This window comes from Cheilinus undulatus, linkage group 15, assembly GCF_018320785.1.
Source record: "Cheilinus undulatus linkage group 15, ASM1832078v1, whole genome shotgun sequence".
NCBI classification, from domain to species: domain Eukaryota; kingdom Metazoa; phylum Chordata; class Actinopteri; order Labriformes; family Labridae; genus Cheilinus; species Cheilinus undulatus.
Genome location: NC_054879.1, coordinates 47,670,504 through 47,691,053, shown reverse-complemented (window position 1 = coordinate 47,691,053; position 20,550 = coordinate 47,670,504). Strand labels below are relative to the sequence as shown.

Here is a 20,550-nt window from a genome sequence, read left to right as displayed (position 1 = left end):
AAAGTAGACTGAGACTAACAAAAATAGATCTGTGATGACTAAAACTAGACTGAGACTAACAAAAATAGATCTGTGATGACTAAAACTAGACTGAGACTAACAAAAATAGATCTGTGATGACTAAAAGTAGACTGAGACTAACAAAAATAGATCTGTGATGACTAAAACTAGACTGAGACTAACAAAAATAGATCTGTGATGACTAAAACTAGACTGAGACTAACAAAAATAGATCTGTGATGACTAAAACTAGACTAAAACTAACAAAAATAGATCTGTGATGACTAAAACTAGACTGAGACTAACAAAAATAGATCTGTGATGACTAAAACTAGACTAAAACTAACAAAAATAGATCTGTGATGACTAAAACTAGACTGAGACTAACAAAAATAGATCTGTGATGACTAAAACTAGACTAAAACTAACAAAAATAGATCTGTGATGACTAAAACTAGACTGAGACTAACAAAAATAGATCTGTGATGACTAAAACTAGACTGAGACTAACAAAAATAGATCTGTGATGACTAAAACTAGACTAAAACTAACAAAAATAGATCTGTGATGACTAAAACTAGACTGAGACTAACAAAAATAGATCTGTGATGACTAAAACTAGACTGAGACTAACAAAAATAGATCTGTGATGACTAAAACTAGACTAAAACTAACAAAAATAGATCTGTGATGACTAAAACTAGACTGAGACTAACAAAAATAGATCTGTGATGACTAAAACTAGACTGAGACTAACAAAAAAAGATCTGTGATGACTAAAACTAGACTGAGACTAACAAAAATAGATCTGTGATGACTAAAACTAGCCTTAAATGTAATGTAGTTTTAGTTGAACACTCTAAATTCATGATATTTCTCCACTGTGGGTAAATCTGTCAAAAACAATGCATCTGTATCTATTCTGCCTCTCAGCTGTAGAAAGCAGGGACCCCAGGTTTGGCAGAGAACACACTACCATGATTTGGTACCAGATTTAAGTAAGAGAATAAATGCTTGGACTAAAAGTAAAGACTAAAATGTGACTAAAACTAAAATGCATTTCATTTGAAGACTAAAACTAAAGTTAAAAAAGCTGCTAAATTTGACACTGTAACGAACCAATGACCTGGTCAAACAACAGCTCTACTAACTAACTGCCAGAACCCAGAACTGCTACATCAGTGGCTAAGGAACAGCTCAAGTTAACTCAGGAGACCAAACAGGATCATCTCCGGCTAAATAGACAAGACTTTAAATCACAACCAGCTCCATCATCCTTAAACAGGACTCAGTAGACTGATTTCTGTTGGCAGCATGCCTCCGACATCAGCTTTTGAGTCTGCTGCCTTCAGAGAATTTGTTAGCAAAATACCAACGAACTGAACACGGCTACACTGCTAAACATATTCAGAATAGTTCCCTCTCACATTGCCACAGCAAGTCAAAATTTCTACATTGACATGAGCACTGAAGCAGCTATTCTCCAGTGCTATCAGAAACATTTACAGTGCTTTCAGACTGGATGCATGTTTGCTACTTGGCTGTGTGTAGTGAGCCAGCTGCAGCCTTCAAAGCAGACGGACATGTGCTGCATGTTGGCTGCCCCATATTTCATCATAGTTTTCACCTTAATAATTCTCCCTAAATGACAAATCAGAGTAAAACTGAGCAGCGAAAGTTTCAGAATAAAAGCATTCTGAACAAACAAGGTAAGTTTCTCCACATAAGTGCTGAACTGGGCTTTTACTTTGAAAAGAACAAGCTGGAAGTGTAATCATCCTTTAACCTGTGACACACTCTTTCAATGTGGACACACTTATCTTCCAAAAGAGGTAAAAATTTCTCTCTATTTATGGATTTTCTGTCTGGCTTGCAGTAAAATAGGCGAGTCTTCTGTTCTCTAGATTCTTAATTCCACACAGGAACTTTAACAACCGAGAGGCGTGAATTGCACGCGCATGCATAATGAACAACTAGCACACACCTGTAAGGACATCAGCCCCTCCCCCTGCAGGTGGGCAGCCACGTCAGCAGCTGTGATATCTCGTCTGGGTGGAGGAAGTGGCCGTGGCCGACGGTGCTCCAAACGCCTCTTATCCTTTTTGTAAAGCAGCGCTGCAAAAGCCAGGATGTTTAGAAACAACAGCGACGCCCCCACGGCGATCGTCACCGACAGTTCTGTCGAGTAGTCCTCATTGGGAACGCGGACCCCCTCCTCCCCTCCACCTTGGCCCAAAGCTGACTCCGGCGGCTGCGGGGTGCCTCCTTGTGAACTGGGATGGCGTGTGCTGCTGGGCGGCCAACCTTTGGATAAACGCTTGGTGTAAGAGTACGGCGTGTCATCCTGTGGCGAGGGACTATGCGTGAAGGAGGACACTGATTGCAGGAGTTCATTGACATGATGTAGGTGAGGGACCAGCTGGAGCCAGAAGGAGATTTTGGTGGCACGGTAGTGATCTCGGACTCGGGGCTTCAGGCCAATGTGGAGGTACAGCTGCTCTTTGGGCGTGTACTTCGACCACGCCACTTCCTCGAAGCGGTTGGGCTTGGTGTGGATGAACTTTGTATCTTGAGGCACCGGCTGGTTTGGGTCACTGGAGAGAGAAAAACGCAGCAAGTTAGTTATTTAAATGGAGGCTGGTTGTGATGGTTATGTAAGATTTGAGTCTTTTTATAATTCATATGAAGCAAAAAGAAGGGATTAATTATTTGTGTTTGGGGAGACGTAGCTTTTTATCCCCTCAGAACCTGTTGTTCTACAGTGTACTCTAAAAAGGACACAAAAACCTGGAAACAGGATTTTAAACATGTATTAAAGTGAGTAAGAGCATCCTGATAATTAACGGTCCAACAGAGGACTTAGTAAAGCGCCATAAAAGAGAATCTCCAGAAGTAAATTAACCTTTTTGTGTTATATCTTGGATGATTTTGTTTTCTCTCCTGTGATCTACATTTTCATTAAAAACATAAAGAGAACTTCAAATTCAAACTTTCTTTGCTGCTCATGCAGGATGTAAAGTTTCTGCTAAAGGTGAACTTTCACTGATTCACATGAGGAAATAAAGCGGATGCAAAGTGAAACAAAAGATTTATTAATAACTACACACCTCAACCACATCAACAATCAACATTATTAATTTTCAGGTATTTGAAAAATACAGAACCGGGTCTGTAATTTCAATCCCCATCCCTACATTAACCCATTTTCACCATTACGTCCATTTGTTTTTGACACTTTTAACCCACATTTAACCAATTTTGTCACTCATTCTTGCCTTTTTTTTTAAACATTTTTCCCTCTTTTAAATCATATTTGCCACTTTCCATCAGTTTTTGCCTTTTTTCACAACTATCTGATTGTTTTCCATAAAATCTTTGCCAGTTTCCTCAACTTTATTTTCAGGCATTCTGACATTTTTGCATGTATTGGTCTACCTCTGCAGTCTGACAGATTTCCTTCAGTGTGTCCATCCACACAGTTAAAACTAACAATAAAAGATGTTTCAGTTTGAAGAAAAGGGGCATATATATAAAAAAGGCTTTATTGTAATCCAGCATAAATACATCAGTACATTGTGTTGCTTTAATAAGAGTGGTTTTATTCAGGAACAAGAATAGGTAAAAACCAGTGTATATGGCTGACCACAACTATCTGGGATGTCTGTTGAAATGCCTGACTGGCAGAGTGATTTTTGTCATTGTTGTTTTTTTGAGCCAAATTTATTGTGACTTCTTAAAAGTACAGCTACATGCTGTCCTCTCTCTCTGTCTCTCCTCTTAAAAGCATGATCAGACAAATTGAACTAAAACTGTAAAAACTGAACTAAAAAACTCACTAAATACCCCACATATCTGCATTTTGAGTAAATTTGAGCTCATAAACTCACCAGGAGGCCGCCATGTTTTGGTCTGTGTGACGTCACAGTTCCCCAGTGATCTTCGCTGTGGTTTTTTAAACGGTTTTTCTGCTTGCAGCTGTTGCTGCCATAACGGTATTCGTACCAGACGTGTGTTTGCTGCATGTTGGTTGCATGAAAAGCTTATAGGGTTGTTTTTCTTCTTTGTCACCGGTTCTGGTGAAACTGAGGCTAAAGCTATATCTGAGTATTTAGAGCAGTGGAGGCAGCCATTAGAGGGCTTTCAGCACAAGTAAACCCCGCCCATAGCACAACTGTGTATGTATGGCTCTAGTTAACACAGTGGTGGCAGCCATCACTGGCAGCATTCAGTTCAAGCAAACACAACTCTGAATTATATGGCTCATACAAAAGCATCACTCGCTCACTCAGTTACTTACTGACTTACTTACTCAGACACAGACATTTCCATGTGTAGGGCTGACAGCTATCACAGCCTAACTTTACACTGGCTCGTGATTTTGCAGACCTCTATGGGCCCTTGATTTGACTGGACCCCTGAAAGCCCTCCCCTCTACCAGATATCTATCCTGATGTGGACAACAAACACGAATGATTTCTATTTGACCTTTGTTTCATTGTTTCAGGAGAGGTCTTAGCAGCTGCCCCACGGTGGATGTTTTTATCCAACGGTGTAACAACTCCTTTTTTATTCCGACCTCAGTTAAACCAAGAAAGTGTATAGATTTTACAGAAGCCACTGACTCCGCTGAGCTCCGTGTCATCAGTACCAGAGTGCTGTCATAGACATCAGGCTCATACAGATGGAGCTCACACAAATGCACAGCAGAGACTCCTCGTGTGTGGATGTGCAGCATATTAATGATGCTTTTTTACTCTGTCCCATCATCTTTGCTATTATCACCTTGTTTAGTAGCCCGTCATTACAGAGACAAAGACAAGTCACAGCACATTGTTAAGATAGTGGAGAGATCACTGGCATTAATTACCTCGCCTGTTTCAAACCTTTTAAAAGAGAAGAACATCTGAGGCGTCAGACACTGCCCTCAGCCATCCTCTCCATGCTGAATCTGAGCTCCCACCCTATGGCAGGAGATTCAGCTCACCCAAGGCTAAATCACTTTAGTCATTCTACATCTACATTTCACTAATGACTCAGTGGGAAGCTCTTTGTTCCTCACTGCTGTTGTCTGATAATGTTTTCAGGATGGTTTTACTTTCAATCGTCCCTTAATGTCTTCCTGTACTCGTGTTTTAGTGTTTCCAGTAACTGAGTCTCAGAGCACTCTATCTCCAGAGGCAGTAGTAAGCTGACGTGTGGTTGTTCCAATCCTGAATATGCCTAGCATGGATATGTTATCATGTCTTAACATGAAAAACACATTTATGCATTTTTACAAAGTTAATTTAAAAGAAAAAACTAGAATATCATAGTGGCATAAGGACACTTGAAATGTGGCTCAAGTTCCTCCAGTTTCTCTCAATCTGTGCTGAGATGTTTCTACACCTTGACTAGAGTCCACCTGTGCTGAATTCACCTGATTGGACATGATTCACCTCTCTATAGAAGGCCTCACAGGTCAAAGGAGCTGCAGAGACAGGATTGTTGACAGGTACAGATCTGGGGAAGACTACCAAAAATCAATCAATTCTCAAACAGAAGACGTTTGGCACAGCCAGGACTCTTCTAAAGCTGGTTTCTAAGCCAAACTGAGCAATCAAGGGAGAAGGGCCTTAGTAAGCGTGCTTTCACATTAGGTCCAGTTGTTTCGAACCACGCCGCGGCGCAATTCCTTCCCTCCCCCCCGGCTTGCTTTCACCCTAGCAATATCGAACTGTGCCCAGGCGCACTTGCATATTTAATCGGTCTGAAACAGCAGGTGGCTGTATGCACGTAGCTGGTTTACAACCCCGCAAAGGAGGAGAAAGAAGAAGAAGCTACCATGGCAACCACTGGGGTCATGACCTGAGCGAAGACTGCTTTTGTTTTGACCCGGCAAAAAGTCCATCCAGCAGCCATGGATGATTAAAATCACTTGTTAAAACGCCAGCAACTTCGCTCTTCGTATCTGCACATCTACTACAGCTCAGAGGATTAAATGGGCTCGTGCTGCTCAGATACAGCGGTTTTTGAGGTGACAGGAGACTTTTATTGCCTTTGCACCTCCTCTCACTGACTCCAACTTGTGTTCATCTGTAAGGTGAGTCATAACAGACCGTTTATTGACTGGATTCTGATGATTTCCGCTTTTTATTGAGGAAAACTGTGAATATATTGCCGTGCTTGTGAAAGAAGTTTAGTTTTTACGGTGCAACATAAAGCTGATACGACGCTCTGTCCCGTATCCAAGCGCAGTTGCATTCACATCTCATCCGAACTGTGCCAGAGTCCACTTGAATCATGCCCCAGACCACCTCCCCAAGTGGGCCCGGGCCTGGTGCCCCTAGTGTAAAAGCACCCTAAGAGAGGAGGCCAAGAACCTGATGGTCACCCTGACTGAGCTCCAGAGATCCTGTGTGGACAAAGTTCCAAAAGGACAACCATCCCTACAGCCCTCCACTGATCTAGGCTATATGGCAGAGTGCTTAGACAGAAGGCTATCCACTTTAAAAACACATGAATCCTGCTTGGAGTTTGTATAAAAAAAAAGCACCTGAAGGACTCTCAGACTGTGAGAAACAAGATTCTGATGAAATCAAGATTTAACTGTGTGGCCTCAGTTCTAAATATCATGTCTCGAGGAAACCTGGCACTGCTCATCTCCGGCCTAATACCATCCCAACAATGAAGCATAGCGGTGGCAGCGTCATGCTGTGGGGGTGTTTTTCAGCAGCAAGGATTGGGAGACTAGTAAGGGTTTAGGGAAAGGTGAATGGAGCAAAGTACAGCAAAGTACAACGATATCCCTAATTAAAACTTGTTCAGCAGGGCTCAGGACCTCAGACTGGGGCAAAGGTTCCCCTTCCAACATGACAATGACCATAAGACCACAGCCTAGAGAGGCCCAGTCCCAGCCCTGGCTTGAACCCTATCAAACAACTCCACAGAGACCTGAAAGTGTCCGTCCAGTTCCCATCCAACCTGACTGAGATAGAGAGGAAATTCCCCAACCAAGCAAAGTGTGTAGTTTTGTACTAAAAAAGACTTTGTCATTATGGAGAGCATTCACACAATGACAACAGAAGTACCATACAGTACTAACCATTGAGACACAGTCACATGCTGCTAGCTAAACTGGATTAAGACCCAGCCACTAACCTACATCCACTTCCTGTTCAGTCATTCACACACACTTGCTCAAAGAAGGAAGCTCTAAGACAGAGATGTCCACTTTTTTCTGGAGTTGCTGATTCTTGCTTTTTTTGGTCCCATGCCTCTGATGACAAAGCTTTAATAAAGCCTGCAGGCACAGACTTGTTCAGAGCAGTGGAAGCATTTGTACAGCAGAGAAAGGTCACAGGGCTTTTCCATCAATCCATCATTTATTGAGGAACTCAGCACTTGCCCCAGTGATAAGTTTCCCAGAAAACGGATGGTTTCCTGCTGGCCCTTTTCACCTAATCAATCAGAGACAGTGAAAATGTTGAAGACAAAAACACGTTTTATTTTCTTGTAAATGCATCTCAAAGGAGATTCAGCTCATTGATTTGTGTTTGGTTTCTATTCCTCAATAAATGCACCCAAACTCCCGTAGGACTGAACGCCTCTGGCAAACATAAAACTGTCAGGTATCTTCATTGGAGCTGAACGTGTGGTGTTCTGTAGTGAAAATCAACTCAAATATCACGTCTTTCACGCATACAGGCAGGCATCTATTTGCTGAATTATCCGTTTATTTTTGCCGGCAGCAAAAATGACGTAAATGAAACGGCGGCTCATTGAAACAGACTCGCCAGTTACACACTATGTGCTCGCTTGTCAATCAGCATCTTATGAAGTGCACAGAAAAAAGACCCACCGGCATGCAAAGACACAGAGCAGCTGAGCATTCACATGCCTGCACGGAGGCTTACAGAACATAGATCGGGGAAAACCATACCACTGTCGCACAGTTCCATCGCCATCTGAGGCGCTCAGCGCCGTGAAATGATCCTTCACAGAAAGAACTCAGTGATAATAGAAGTGAACACAGGAATCTTTCCTTCCCTATTTGAGGAGTCTTCTCTGGAGAAACGGATTTATGATGAAGTGTAATTCCTTAAAAACACGGGTGCTCACAACAACAGCAAGGGAAGGCAATTTGGAGATGAAAAATATTTACAGCAGTGATACTCAACATGTGGCTCTGGACCCACATGTGGCTCTTTTATGTCTTAATCTTTAATATTATTCCCCCAGGAAACCTTGAAAAGGGAAACTTTTTTGACCTTTTTTGTTTTTTTACCATTTTTGCCACTTTTCACCCAATTAAGCATTTGGGCGTGTTTAAGCATTTTGTCACTAAATATCACTTTTTTCCTACTTTTTGCCCATTTTTTTTGCCACTTTTTTCCAATTTTTGCCTTTTCTCAATATTCTTTTGCCACTTTTTGCCCATTAAAGCTTCCCTTTGCCATTGAATACCCCTTTTTCCTATTTTTTCCCCATTTTTGCCTCTTCTTTTTGCCCATTTTTTGCCCATTTTTTCCACTCTTGACTGCTTTGTGCCCATTTTAGTCACTTTTGTCATGTTTTTGCCACTTCTGGACCATTTTTTGCCACCTAATACTAATTTTTTTGTAACTTCTCTCTCATTTTAGCAGCAACATTAGCACAGCAGGCTGTGGCTAGCTAGCTGCAGGTGTTTTACTTCACACAGCAACATTTCATGAATCTGCTTTAATTGAAGCCATTAGAACACAACATGAGCCACAGTTTAGTCAAAGCTGATCAGACATCCGCTGAGGCTTTATCCTGTAACCGTGAATAAAGGCTATGGCTTGTGATTGTTCTATAGCTTTGTATGCAATTGTTCATTCTTAATGTAGGGAATTAAGTGTGCTTGTGCTTCAGTAATGAATTGTTAGTGCTTGTTTTTCCAAAAATCATTAGCACCTGCTACAAACAATCCAGCCTCCCAATAGATCCCCCAATCCCAAATCCTTGGCGCTGCTAGCAGTGAAAGAGCGTTTTTTCACTGCCACACTCTAAATATGTGAGAGCAGCGTCCTAATTCTGGATGTTGTGAGATAGCGAGGCTCGCTGGTGATTTAGATCAAGGTCTAGACTACAGATGTCTGTGTAAATCTGAAGAGGTCTCAGTGGAGTGAGCCTCGATTGGATTAATTACGGGTAATTACTCTCTTCGAGCGCTGCAAACAGAGGGTCCATCCTCAACAATTACTTTTATCTTGTATATCATGTCACAGTGGACAGATAAAAGGTACTCTTATCAGGGAGGACTGTCAGCTTTTTTAACTTTTAATGCGGATCCTCGCTACAACAACTGTAGTTTTCTTTCCTCCTGGCACGTCATTTCACTTTCAATTAATAAATTGGATCTATAAAAGCTTTTTGAGCTGCTGGCAGATCGTTTTAATTTTGATTTAACATATTGAATAAGCTCTCTATCTCACTGCACCAGTTTGGGCTAAATGAGAGCACAGGAAAAGAAGATTGGTCAGATGACTAGCCAATCATTCGTCCCTCTTTTAGGACATTAGCTCGTCTTTCCTCAAGGACTTTTTCAAGAGCGGAGCATCTGTAATGTTCTCTGCCAGCGTCCGTGGAACAAAAGCTTTGTAGAGATATTGTCATGACAGAGAACCTGTGTGCCAAAATGAGTCTGCAGTCCTTTATCCTGATTGTTTCTGAAGCACTGTCTTCTGTCAGACACCAGCAGCATTCTAAGGAGGAGACATAATAAGAACATACAGTTATCGCCTGACAGCTTATTATTCTAGCTCCTCTCAAACTCAAACGTCTTCCTCTACACATCAGTAAATCTAAGTGTGAGCCACTTCTAAATAAATATCTCAGAGGAAATCCCTGAAAAAAAATATACTTTCACTTTTTACAACAGATTTATTTCTATCCACCTTATTCCTGGGGCCGCTACAGTAAATCTGAATATGGGGGAATCTTCCAGTGCTAAGGTGGAAGTACATAATTGCATGTAATTTAACCCTTTACCTACTGAGCCGGCACCGGCGCTGTGTTTTAAATGTCCAGAGTATTATTACCCATAACTCTGTCAAAGTTTGTCCGAGCAGAAAAATTCCAACACCGTTGGAAAGCTGAGAATTGTGGACATGCACACATATATGGATCATTATGGTACTCACAACCATGTGACGTGGGCATTCACAGCAAAACACCAGAAGTATCGTGAGACAGCTACACAGATTCTCAACACTTTAACTCCTCGAAAGTTTGCTCAATCTAAAAAATTCCAACGCTGACAGAGAGCTGAGAATCTGTGCTTTCCGCCAATATATGATGTGTGGTATATATATTACGGTAATATCGAACATCACCGCGAAGATGGTAGCTTTGGCAGAAGACGAGTGAGAAAGGAGAGTGAAGGAAGAGAGTAAAAGGAGAGCGAGTGAGAGTGGTGGTCAGTTTTCAAAAATAGCGTTGGATAGTGGCATTTGTGTGTGTCTGTCATGTGCAATAACAATATGTTACTGAGAATGTTGAGAATGCATTTTTCCACCTTTATTTGCACTAACTGTGGCCTATGTATATAGTTATCTTTTGCACTGTGTTTTGCACACCCAGAGTCCTAGACTCAAAAAATGACTGCTGATTCTTCTAAACATGTATAGGTTCACATTTCAATGTTCATATTGTTTGTTTTGTAAGCTGTAAGTAAATAAGGTGGACACTACATTATTCCTGGGGGGTCTATAGCTGTAAATGTGGTTAGAACTTCCCGTACAGTAGCAATAAAAGCAAAACATGATTCTTCCAAGGGATTACTAACGTGATTTAGCGTCAACAGTGGTTGTTCTGAAATAAATAAATATTTGCTGCAATTCTAGCATGAGCATTGTTTTTTTTTGTATGACCACTCTGCACTCTGTTTTACATATTCAAAATAAATTTCTATCAATCTATCTGTCTATCTATCTATCTATCTAAATACTGCTTCATTTTTGTTAACGCAATAAAGTTAAATGAGCTGAATGTTTAAATAGTATTTTCTGTAATGCTCAGTACCTGTTGCTTCGGTTGTGGTACTAATCATGTGACAAAGTTAAATATACAGAGCTTAACAAATGTATTAGCCCACCTGTCATATCTGTCTCAGAGACCATCCAGCATCATGAAGGGCTTTAATGTGGACTCTTTCATTTTCAGTCAGCTCTCCACGTTTTACCATTTTGAACAGGAATGAGGAATTTCAAACTGAATTCACCCAAATGTGAGCCGGCTCACTGGGCTTCTCTAAGTCAGAAATGAATCAAGCATAACATTCAAGCACTAAAACTCATTTTTCTCTTCAGGAATGACAGTAAATAACTATAATTTTACATATTAATCAAGAAATATTAATGTGTTTTACAATTTTTTCAGTTTTTTTGTAAATCAGTAAATTTGAAAATTCATGGATAACAATAATAATTCTATTTTAGCATTAAAAATATCATTTGGGTTAAAGAGCTTCTACATATTGGTGTATTAACCATTGCAGAAACATCAAAAATGATTTTGGTAATTACCAATATTGTTAATTTAGGGCAGCTGTGGCAGAAACCTGACTTTGGTTAGGGTTAGGGTGGTCTAATACATTTGTTAAGCACTGTATGTCTTTAACAACAGTGTTTAAAACATGCTGTTCACTGTTTAAATGCATTTGGGATGTAATTCTTTCAATATTAATTCCATCATTAATTCAAAACTTGGCATTTACCAAACTGAAGAGCTGACAAATTGAGTCATGGATAATTTTATTTAATATAATTCCCACATTTGAAGAGGGATTAGTTGGTGGAATAAGGATTTCAGCAACCCCACAACCTAGAAATGTTACCTGAAGGTGGTGTCCAAACTCATTTAACAAAACATGATCGTTTATTTCTATACTGATATGAAGCTAATAAAGTTAGCTAAATATGCTAGTCTAGTTTATCTGAAGTAATGTCGTCACTTTGTACTCTTTAGTAGAGGGCAGAGAAATAATTATATTGTCCCGATTGAGGTGAAGCAGTTGAAAGTTAAATATCTTAATGTCCAGATTGCTCTAATAATCATGCTTCACATCTCGTATTCAATGCAAAGTCCCATAGATAGAAGGGACCGAAAGTCGCGCCCATATTTCATGCAAAGAATCATGGGGGCTAGGAATAAGGTGGATAGAATCCCTCAGAGAGAGAGAGGTATATTAAAGCTAAACAGTATCGAGCATGCATTTATTACAGCTATTGCTTTTTCTGTATTTTTAATAAGAATTTCAAATCAACATCCGTCCCACTGTATCTAACAGGGTGGTGGTAAAATGGTAATAGTGGGGTAAGAGTATCTATCTCTGAACCTCTGGATGATTGGTTGCATCTGATATTATTCATGACGTTCAATGGAAAAGTGGGTGATTTTGCATTTTGCAGCATTTATTAATAGCTATGACACAAAATCTACTCCAAATATTTCAGGGAAGAAAACACAAATTTAAAAATGTTGCATGTTTTGTTGAGGATTGCAAAGAAACTGATTACTATTGATTGGATGAAGCTTAACCCTCCCACTGTAGCAACAGCCAAAAAGTGGCTAAAATGGCATTAAGGTGGCAAAAATAGGTGGACATTTGATGAAATGGGCTGAAAATTGATATAAACTGGCAAGAAAGGGTTAGCTGAGGCAGAAATAGGCAGAATTGGCAAAAATGGGCTTTTCAAATCGTGAAATGTGGCTGAAAAAGTGGTAAAAGGAGTTATTAGTAGCAATAATGTGTCAACAGGGCCAACAATAGGCAGAAAGTGGCAAGACTCAGTTTAGAAGTGGCAAAAACAGGCAGAAAAAAGCGGTGGAAAGGGTTTAAATTGACAAAAAAATGGGTTTTAAGTTAAACTCAAAAAATAGGTTACAATTTGGCAAAAATGGTGTAAAGTGGCAACAGTGTAATTCAAAAATGTTCTTAATTTCTTAGCATCTGGAGACCCCCTCTCAGTGTCTCGCGACCCCAGTTGGGGTCCTGACCCCAACGTTGAGGGCCCCTGCCTTAGGTGAGTCTAGGATTTCTTATCCTGAGCTAAACCATCGACTATAACAGCAACATCTACTCCTAAAACAGCGTCTCTTCATTGTCAGAGATAGGAGGAGGAATTAGAACTGCGGCCTGTTCCCTTCTGTTTCAGCTGTGACCAAATAGATTGGCTTTAATTCACTGAAGAGCTGTTTGAGTGGGGGTGGGGATTAGATATTAATAGCAGAAATTAGAAATGTATTTCTGTGTCTAAAAAGGCAGAAATAAAGAGAACCAAATCATGTTAGAGCTGCTTTGTCTTGGCTTACTTTCTCAACACTGGCTAAGAAGAGTCAGGCAGTAGAGGGGATGAAACTCTCTCAGTGGGATTATTGGACTGAATTCTGCCTCTCACACCAAGGTTCACTTTAGTAGCTCACCCAGTCTTGGCAAAGTTGGTCCAGTAAGTCATGACCACGGCGCTCAGCATCACGTCGTTCTTGGAGAAGTTACAGTTGAACAGATCAGTGGGTCCCACCATGGGCACGCCGAAGACGTAGGGCACCTACACACACACAGACGCAGAGCGACCTTAGGATAGCTTACTGTCAGAGCAAACAGATTACATTCATTCTCTTGACACTAACCGGGAGCTTAACTGAATTATCTCAAAGTCTAACCTCATCACAGTCAAGGCAGAAATCGCCTCATGTGTCAGTGCGCTGAACCTAAACCCGGGTCACCAAATTCATCTTCATTTAGGAGGGTTATTCCCAATAATCTGGACTCAAATCCGCCCCCACAACTACAAATGTATGCACACACAGTCACTGAGCTGAACACTACAGCAGGAGAGTGTTCCCTTTACATACAGAAATGAGAAAAGACAAATTGGTTTAACTTATGAAGCAATTTGAACAAATTAATCTAAAGCAGCACTTCAAGCATAATCCAGACCCTGAGCTCCTGAATCATTTGATGAATATTTAAAGGATCGTTGAGGTTTTACTCTCTATTGTTGCCTCAGTCTGTCTGAGAATCTCAAACCAAAAATACTGGCACACAAGTTTCTTTCCGTCACTCGTCTCCTCCACGTCTAACCCCTCCTTTCCTCACGTTTAATGTCTTTGCTCTGACGCCTTACCTCATCGCCATGAGCAGAGTCGGCCCAGGGGGGCGTGGCATCGCTCTGGCAGTGGTGGTAAAAGGAGTAGAAGTAGGTAGGTGAGCCGTACTGAGCATGGAGGTCGGCGGTGGCGATGGCGGGCGCCACCCATTGGTGGTCCGTGAATAATGCTACCAGGGTCTTCCGCCGTGTTTCTGCGTTGTCGCGGTCCGCCCAGTCCGTGTACATGAACCTTTAAAACATGGAAGAAGGCATTTGATCAACGTTTGATCACATCATCAATTTATCGATCAACCAGACTGTTATATTAATGCTATCAAATTAGCCAGGATAATCAATTTACAAAGATATTACTCTGTTTACAGTTATAACAGGGTGTCAAACTCAAGGCCCGGGGGCCAAATCCGGCCCATGGTACAGTTAGACCTGGCCCACGATCATACCATATTTTCATTATTACTGGGCCACCAGTATGAGGTCTGCAGATTTCCTCCAGTATAACAGCGTAAACTAAACCATACCATTGAAGAGATCCGTTTAAAGTCATAAGAATAAGAAAGAGGGAAGAGTTGGAATGATCTGATAAAAAGTCAGGAATGTGGGAAAAGAAACTTGTATTTTCATTTTGTATTCGAATGTACGTCGAGTTGGAGAAAAGCGTCTGCTGAATGACACTGTAACATTGTAACACTGTATTCTGTAATTTGTGTCTCACAATAATGACTTAAAGTTATGGTTTTGACTTTTATCTCATATTTTGACATTAAGATTCACCATTTTAATTTATTTATTTACTTATTTTTGGGCCTTCTCATGCCTTTATTTGACAGAGGAAGGACAGTGGATAGACTTGGAAACAGGGAAGAGAGTGGGGAGAGATATGCGGTAAAGGGCCATAGGCCGGATTCGACCCCGGGCCGCCCACGTACATGGGTAGCGCCTTAAACCACTGTGCTCCCCACCATTTTAATTTTTAAGTCATATTTAGACATTTAAAAATCATGAATTAGAATTTTATTTTACATTTTGACATTTTTAACTCCTAACTTTGAATTTTAATCCCAAATATTAACCTTTTTGATTAAAAATCGTACATTTTTATCTCATATTTATATTATATTATAACTCAGTATTTTTAATTTTATCTTATATTTTCACCTTTTAAACTTCAGATCGTTTTTCTCATATCTTGACCTTTTCAACTCCTAATTATAACTTTTAATCCCAGATATTGAGCTTTTCGACTCAAATTGCTAATTTTTTAATCTAATTTTTTGACCTTTTAAACTCATAATTTTGTGTTTTGTCTCATGTTTTGACATTTTAAACTCATGATTTTTAATTTTATTCAATTTTTTGACCTTTTAAACTGTTTTATGTTATCTCAAATACTGACCTTTAAACTCATGATTTTTTAAAACTTTATCTCATATTTTGACCTTTGAAACTCATGAATTTGAATTTTATTTAGTACTTTAACTGTTAAAAATCATGATTTTAACTTTTTTTAAACTTTTTTCCTCAATAATTCATTAGCAGTAAAGATGAGGTTGACAGTTTAGGCCCTCAGGTTAGACCTAAATTCAGGATTCGGCCCCTGCTGTGACTGAATCTGACATCCCTGGTGTATAACTACAGAGAAACAGCAGCCTAGCTAGCTAGTTAGTAAAGTCCACAAAGTAAAACTAGATCAATTGTAACTTAAAGGGATATTCCGCAATTTTTGAAGTTGGGTTGTATAAGGCAGGGGTTCTCAACCTTTCAGCTGGCGATCTTCAATATAAAGGTACCAGAGACCCGGACCCCCTACAACTGACGGTGGCTGAACCCAGCCATTCAAGAGTAGTCATTTGCAGACAAGGCCGCCCATGGGGGGGGTAAAGGGGAGAGCTTTCTGGGGCCCAGCCAAACTGGGAGCCCATGGAATCAGCAAAGTCCTGGTCTTCTGTAAAATCAAGATTTGATCTCCAGACTTTATTTTTAGCCTGAATAATAACCATCAAAACAACAAATCTCTTTTTTATCCATTCATGCCGAAGTTCATAGCCTTCTGAAAAATTAAAATCCCTTTTCTTAAAAACAGAATTAAAATGGGTAAAAAAATTGCTAAAATTGGTTAAAAATGGCAAAAAAAATGGTGGAAGTGTTGGTGAAATGGGATTTTAAAATTAGCCGAAATGGGTTAAAAGAGGCAACAAATAGATAAAAGTGACAAAAAATAGGAAAAAAAGTGACAAAATGGGTTAAAGTTACAAATATAGGTGACATATTTGGTAAAACTGGATTTAAATATAGGCAGAAATCATCAAAAGTTAGAAAAACTAGTTAAAAAATGGGTCAACAGAGGCAACAACAAGCAGAAAGAAGCAATAACTGGTTTAGAAGTGGAAAAACAGGAAGAAAAAATGGTGGAAAGGGTTTTAAATTTCCCCTAAAAATTATTTAAAAAGTGGCAAAAGTGGGTAAAAATTGCACAAAAACTGATGAAAAGTAGCAAAAAACAAATAAACAACTGCTCTCTTAATCTGATGAATCTGTCCTTCCTCATTATGCCTTTATCTGCAGGAACTCTGAATCAGACACTGTTTTCTTTCATAACATGGAACTTTCTAAGATGTTTTTATTGAAATAGCTTTGATTTCAGTAATTATGACCTCCTACTGCTGTAAATTCAATGAATGACCACTTTCAGTTCTTTACAGCCTATAAAATCTTTCAAAACTCTGTTTTGCATAATAATGTGGAACAGTGCATTTTGAGGTTTTTATTTTTAAAAATAACGGTTATCATTATGAAGTTTGTTCAAAACCATTTGAATTATGCTCTAACGGCTGATGACTTGAAAAATATTCTGACTGTCATTTGCATTAATATTTAGGAAAATAAGAGAAAAATGTCATTTGCATAATCATTTGGAAAGCGGTGTATCTTAAATACTGATTTAGTTCAGTATTTGTTTGGGGTCTTGTTTTATATTTTATGCTTGTTGCAGTCTTGCAGGCTGCTCTGAACCAAAGGCCCCAAGTCCAGTCATTGGAATTTATCTGAGTTGTAGCATTTTGCAGTATTAGCACAAATTAATTGTATGATATTTATCTTTTTAATGTCAATAACATTTACAGCTCCTTCATGCACAGCTGATGTGCAAAAGAACTGACATAAGCACTTCTTTATAAAAATCTATGGATTCTAACAGGTTCACATCTCTACTGAGGAGTTTTAAAAGTACCTCTAAGCTTTTGCTGTTTGGAGAATACAGTAGAAATTAAGGTGGAAATAATTAGAAAATCTGGAGCTCTGATTTGAAATTTTGTTTTCTATACTGATGGTATTAAACAGATCTATCAGCCTAGGGAAAATAAGAATCAAGTCAACTCCATTCTTCAGTTTCATTGCTCCTCAGACTGAGAAACAAACCTGCAAACTAACGAAGCAGTCTTGGTCAGGATATCCTGTATCAGTCACCAAAATAGAGGCCAAATCCTCCTGAGATGACAAACGAGGAGTTCAGAGATGAAACGTTTACGGACACACTCACCTTATGCTCTCTCTCAGCGTGTCTCGGCCCTCCGGGTATCCATACAAGCTATCCACAAAGTCTGACACAGCAAAGTCAAAGTCCTCGGCTGTGACACCGTCCTCCGAGTCCACGATGCCCTCCACAAACTTCACGCCCTCGCCCTGATTAACCCCCAGCATCACGTCGTAGTTCAGAAACTCTCCCTGCTCCATCAGAATCTGGGGGTCATCCGGGATGACATCTCCATCAATCACCGGGGCAAAAGCCGTGTGATATTTAGCCGGCGTTACGTTCTGCTCCACCAGCTCCCGGTAACTCCGGCCCTGGAGGCAGGCGACCAGTTGGGTGCTGTCGTCGATGCCGCAGCCCACCCTCTCCCCCAGCTGTCGGGCGTACTTGCTGGGCTGGTAGTTGACGGCCCAACTGGCTAAAGCGCTGCCGCTCTGGATGATGGCTCTGTGGAACAGGTCTGACACACATGAACACACACATGAATGCAAATAAGGGTGTATAATTAATCCTGCCACACCGCGGCATCAACATGTGCACGTTTATGGATGCACACGTGCACACACACGTACGCCTGAATGCACAAACATATGATTGCACAGTTAGAGGGTTACACAACACATGTGCACACATAAACAGATGCAGAGCAAGGATTTTAACAGCAGCAAAAACACCAACGTCCCTAAAAATCTATTATTCAGCAGGAAAACAGGTCGTGGTGAGAGCATCAGGTTCAAGTAGGCAAGGGTTAAAAGAGTTTAATAATGCAGCTTGTAGCTATGTGAGTCAGAGTCAGGCTGCATTATTCAGAGGATTCAAAGGCTTATTCCAGCATTTTCATCAGTAATGAAGACAGAAACATCTGGAAAGGTATCAAACAGCCGCTGAAGTCGGCCATCAAAAGTGCCTTCACTTATTCATCCTGGATTCAACATTTATGCAGAAATATTGTGCTAGAAATTTGATTTCTTCTAGTAAAATCTCCACTGATGGCTTTGTCTTTTAACAAGTTAATGGAAAATTCTGAGCACATCTCAAAAACAACCCCGGTCAAGAAAGTCTGACACAGAAGTCGCCTGTTAAATTACAAAATGCTAGCTTACAGCTTAAAATGCTCTGCTAATTAGAGAGCATGTGGAGTTTTTTATTTGTAGGCTTATGAGGAAAAATGACAATGATTTTGACTTAAAAAAAAAAAAAAAAAACTTTAGTTTTTGTTAGCCAAGGCACATCAACTTCATATTTTTGTGTTCAGTTTCAGTCTGGGGTAGAGTTGGCCGTGCCAGCAGTCAGTATTTAGAAAAAACAAAGCTCAAACACATTTAGGAAATGTTTTCTGCCTCCAGATGCAGAATCTGTTCACAGGGTTTGTGAGTTTCACTGTAACCCTCTGGTATCTCTACAAACTGCTGCCTCATTTTCCTCCTGGTGTGCATAAATGCACAGGGGGGTTATTACTGTAAATAAAAAAGTTATTTTAGTTTATTTTTAATTGTTTAATTTTTTCCTTGTTTCATCAACTTGTGCCATTAACAAAATACTAAATACTGAATAATTGTCATATCTTTTAACCCTTTAATTGCCATTTTTGTAATGTAAACAAACACAATTTTTGATGAAAAAAAAACCACTTGATTTTTTTAAAGATACAATACTGAAAGTCAATGACGTATATTTTGATTATTGTAGCCTGGCATATGTCATTGATTAGTAGCATCATTGGTTAAAATGCATTAATATTTGTTATGGGGGCAATTATTCTAAAATACTCATGTTTTTCACCCTTTTGCACAAAAAAACACACCTTTAAATCATGTTATAAATATCATACATTTCTAAAATTGTTTTACTGTTATTGAATTATATTTTTTTTCCTTTAACGTCAGCCCTAATCATAAATGTCACATACTCTTTCATTTTATTTTTTTTAACCCTTTAAATGCCATGTTTCATTGATGATGTCACTGCATTTTTACATGCAAAATACACAAAAAATGATTTTTTTGCAAGTTACTACATGAAAACTAGATAACTTATTTTTTGATTATTGCACAGACACACTCACAGACTCACACACTGATCTGCACTTAAACAAAACCTCAGAGAGTAAGTGAGAAGGGGAGCAGAGGGCAGTGTAACACTGAAATCTGGTGGAAAAAACATGTATTTCCTGCCCTCGCCCATATATGGTAGAAGTGACATCACAGGGTTAAAAAATGGTCCAGGTGCAAATGTAAAGCCCCAACTCTCAAATGAAGCCCAGAAACCAGGAAATGCATGATTCATGCCTTAATGGCATACGGATCAAAAGAAGTGGTTTGAATGGGTTTCAATGGGGACTTTTACACAGCAGGGATATTAACGCTATAGAGAGATTTACTTTATTTATGTTGGGCTGATTGTTGTGGCTGGGACAGAACTTTGAAAATTGTGTAAAAATGGACAAAAAATACTTTACATGATAATATTAATTGTGAAAGAGGAAAAGGGTTTTTTTGTCTGTTTTTTTTTTTTAAATAACAACTAAGTGTGCATTTTTGGCACAAGGGGTACCAGAGGGTTAAGTACTTAGTGTAGTACGGTTGTAGTTAAAGCTGTATCAACCAATCACCTATCAGCAGGATGTGGCGTGCATCAAGAAAACAACAGCAAAGAGGCAGAACCAACGGCAGACCAGCTCCCACCAGTGAGTTTCTCCTGAGCTTCAAATCTGCTCATTAACCCTTCATGACCTACCATAGAACAAGTCCGCCACAGCTTATCTCCACATTTTTACATGCTGTAGTGACTTTTTTTTGAGTATATGAATTGGCTATACATCAATACAACCCTTAGAACACAGATTTTATTGAAATGTATGTGATAGGTTCATAGTAACAAATTAAACTCCTCAAAAGTGCAAAAAAAAAA

At 39.6% G+C, this 20,550-nt stretch overlaps 1 protein-coding gene across 2 annotated transcripts in view; it reads right to left on the bottom strand.

Moving 5' to 3' along the window:
• The window catches only part of LOC121522647 (neuroligin-4, X-linked-like), a 59,822-nt gene that overhangs the window by 7,080 nt on the left and 32,192 nt on the right, over positions 1-20,550 (bottom strand). For both annotated transcript variants that reach the window (XM_041807204.1, XM_041807205.1), the window contains 4 exons: positions 17,650-18,100; positions 14,130-14,343; positions 13,426-13,550; positions 1,985-2,594 (listed from right to left, as the gene is read on the bottom strand). In XM_041807204.1, the coding sequence (XP_041663138.1) occupies positions 1,985-2,594; positions 13,426-13,550; positions 14,130-14,343; positions 17,650-18,100 (1,400 nt within the window). The remainder of the gene's footprint in view (positions 1-1,984; positions 2,595-13,425; positions 13,551-14,129; positions 14,344-17,649; positions 18,101-20,550) is intronic.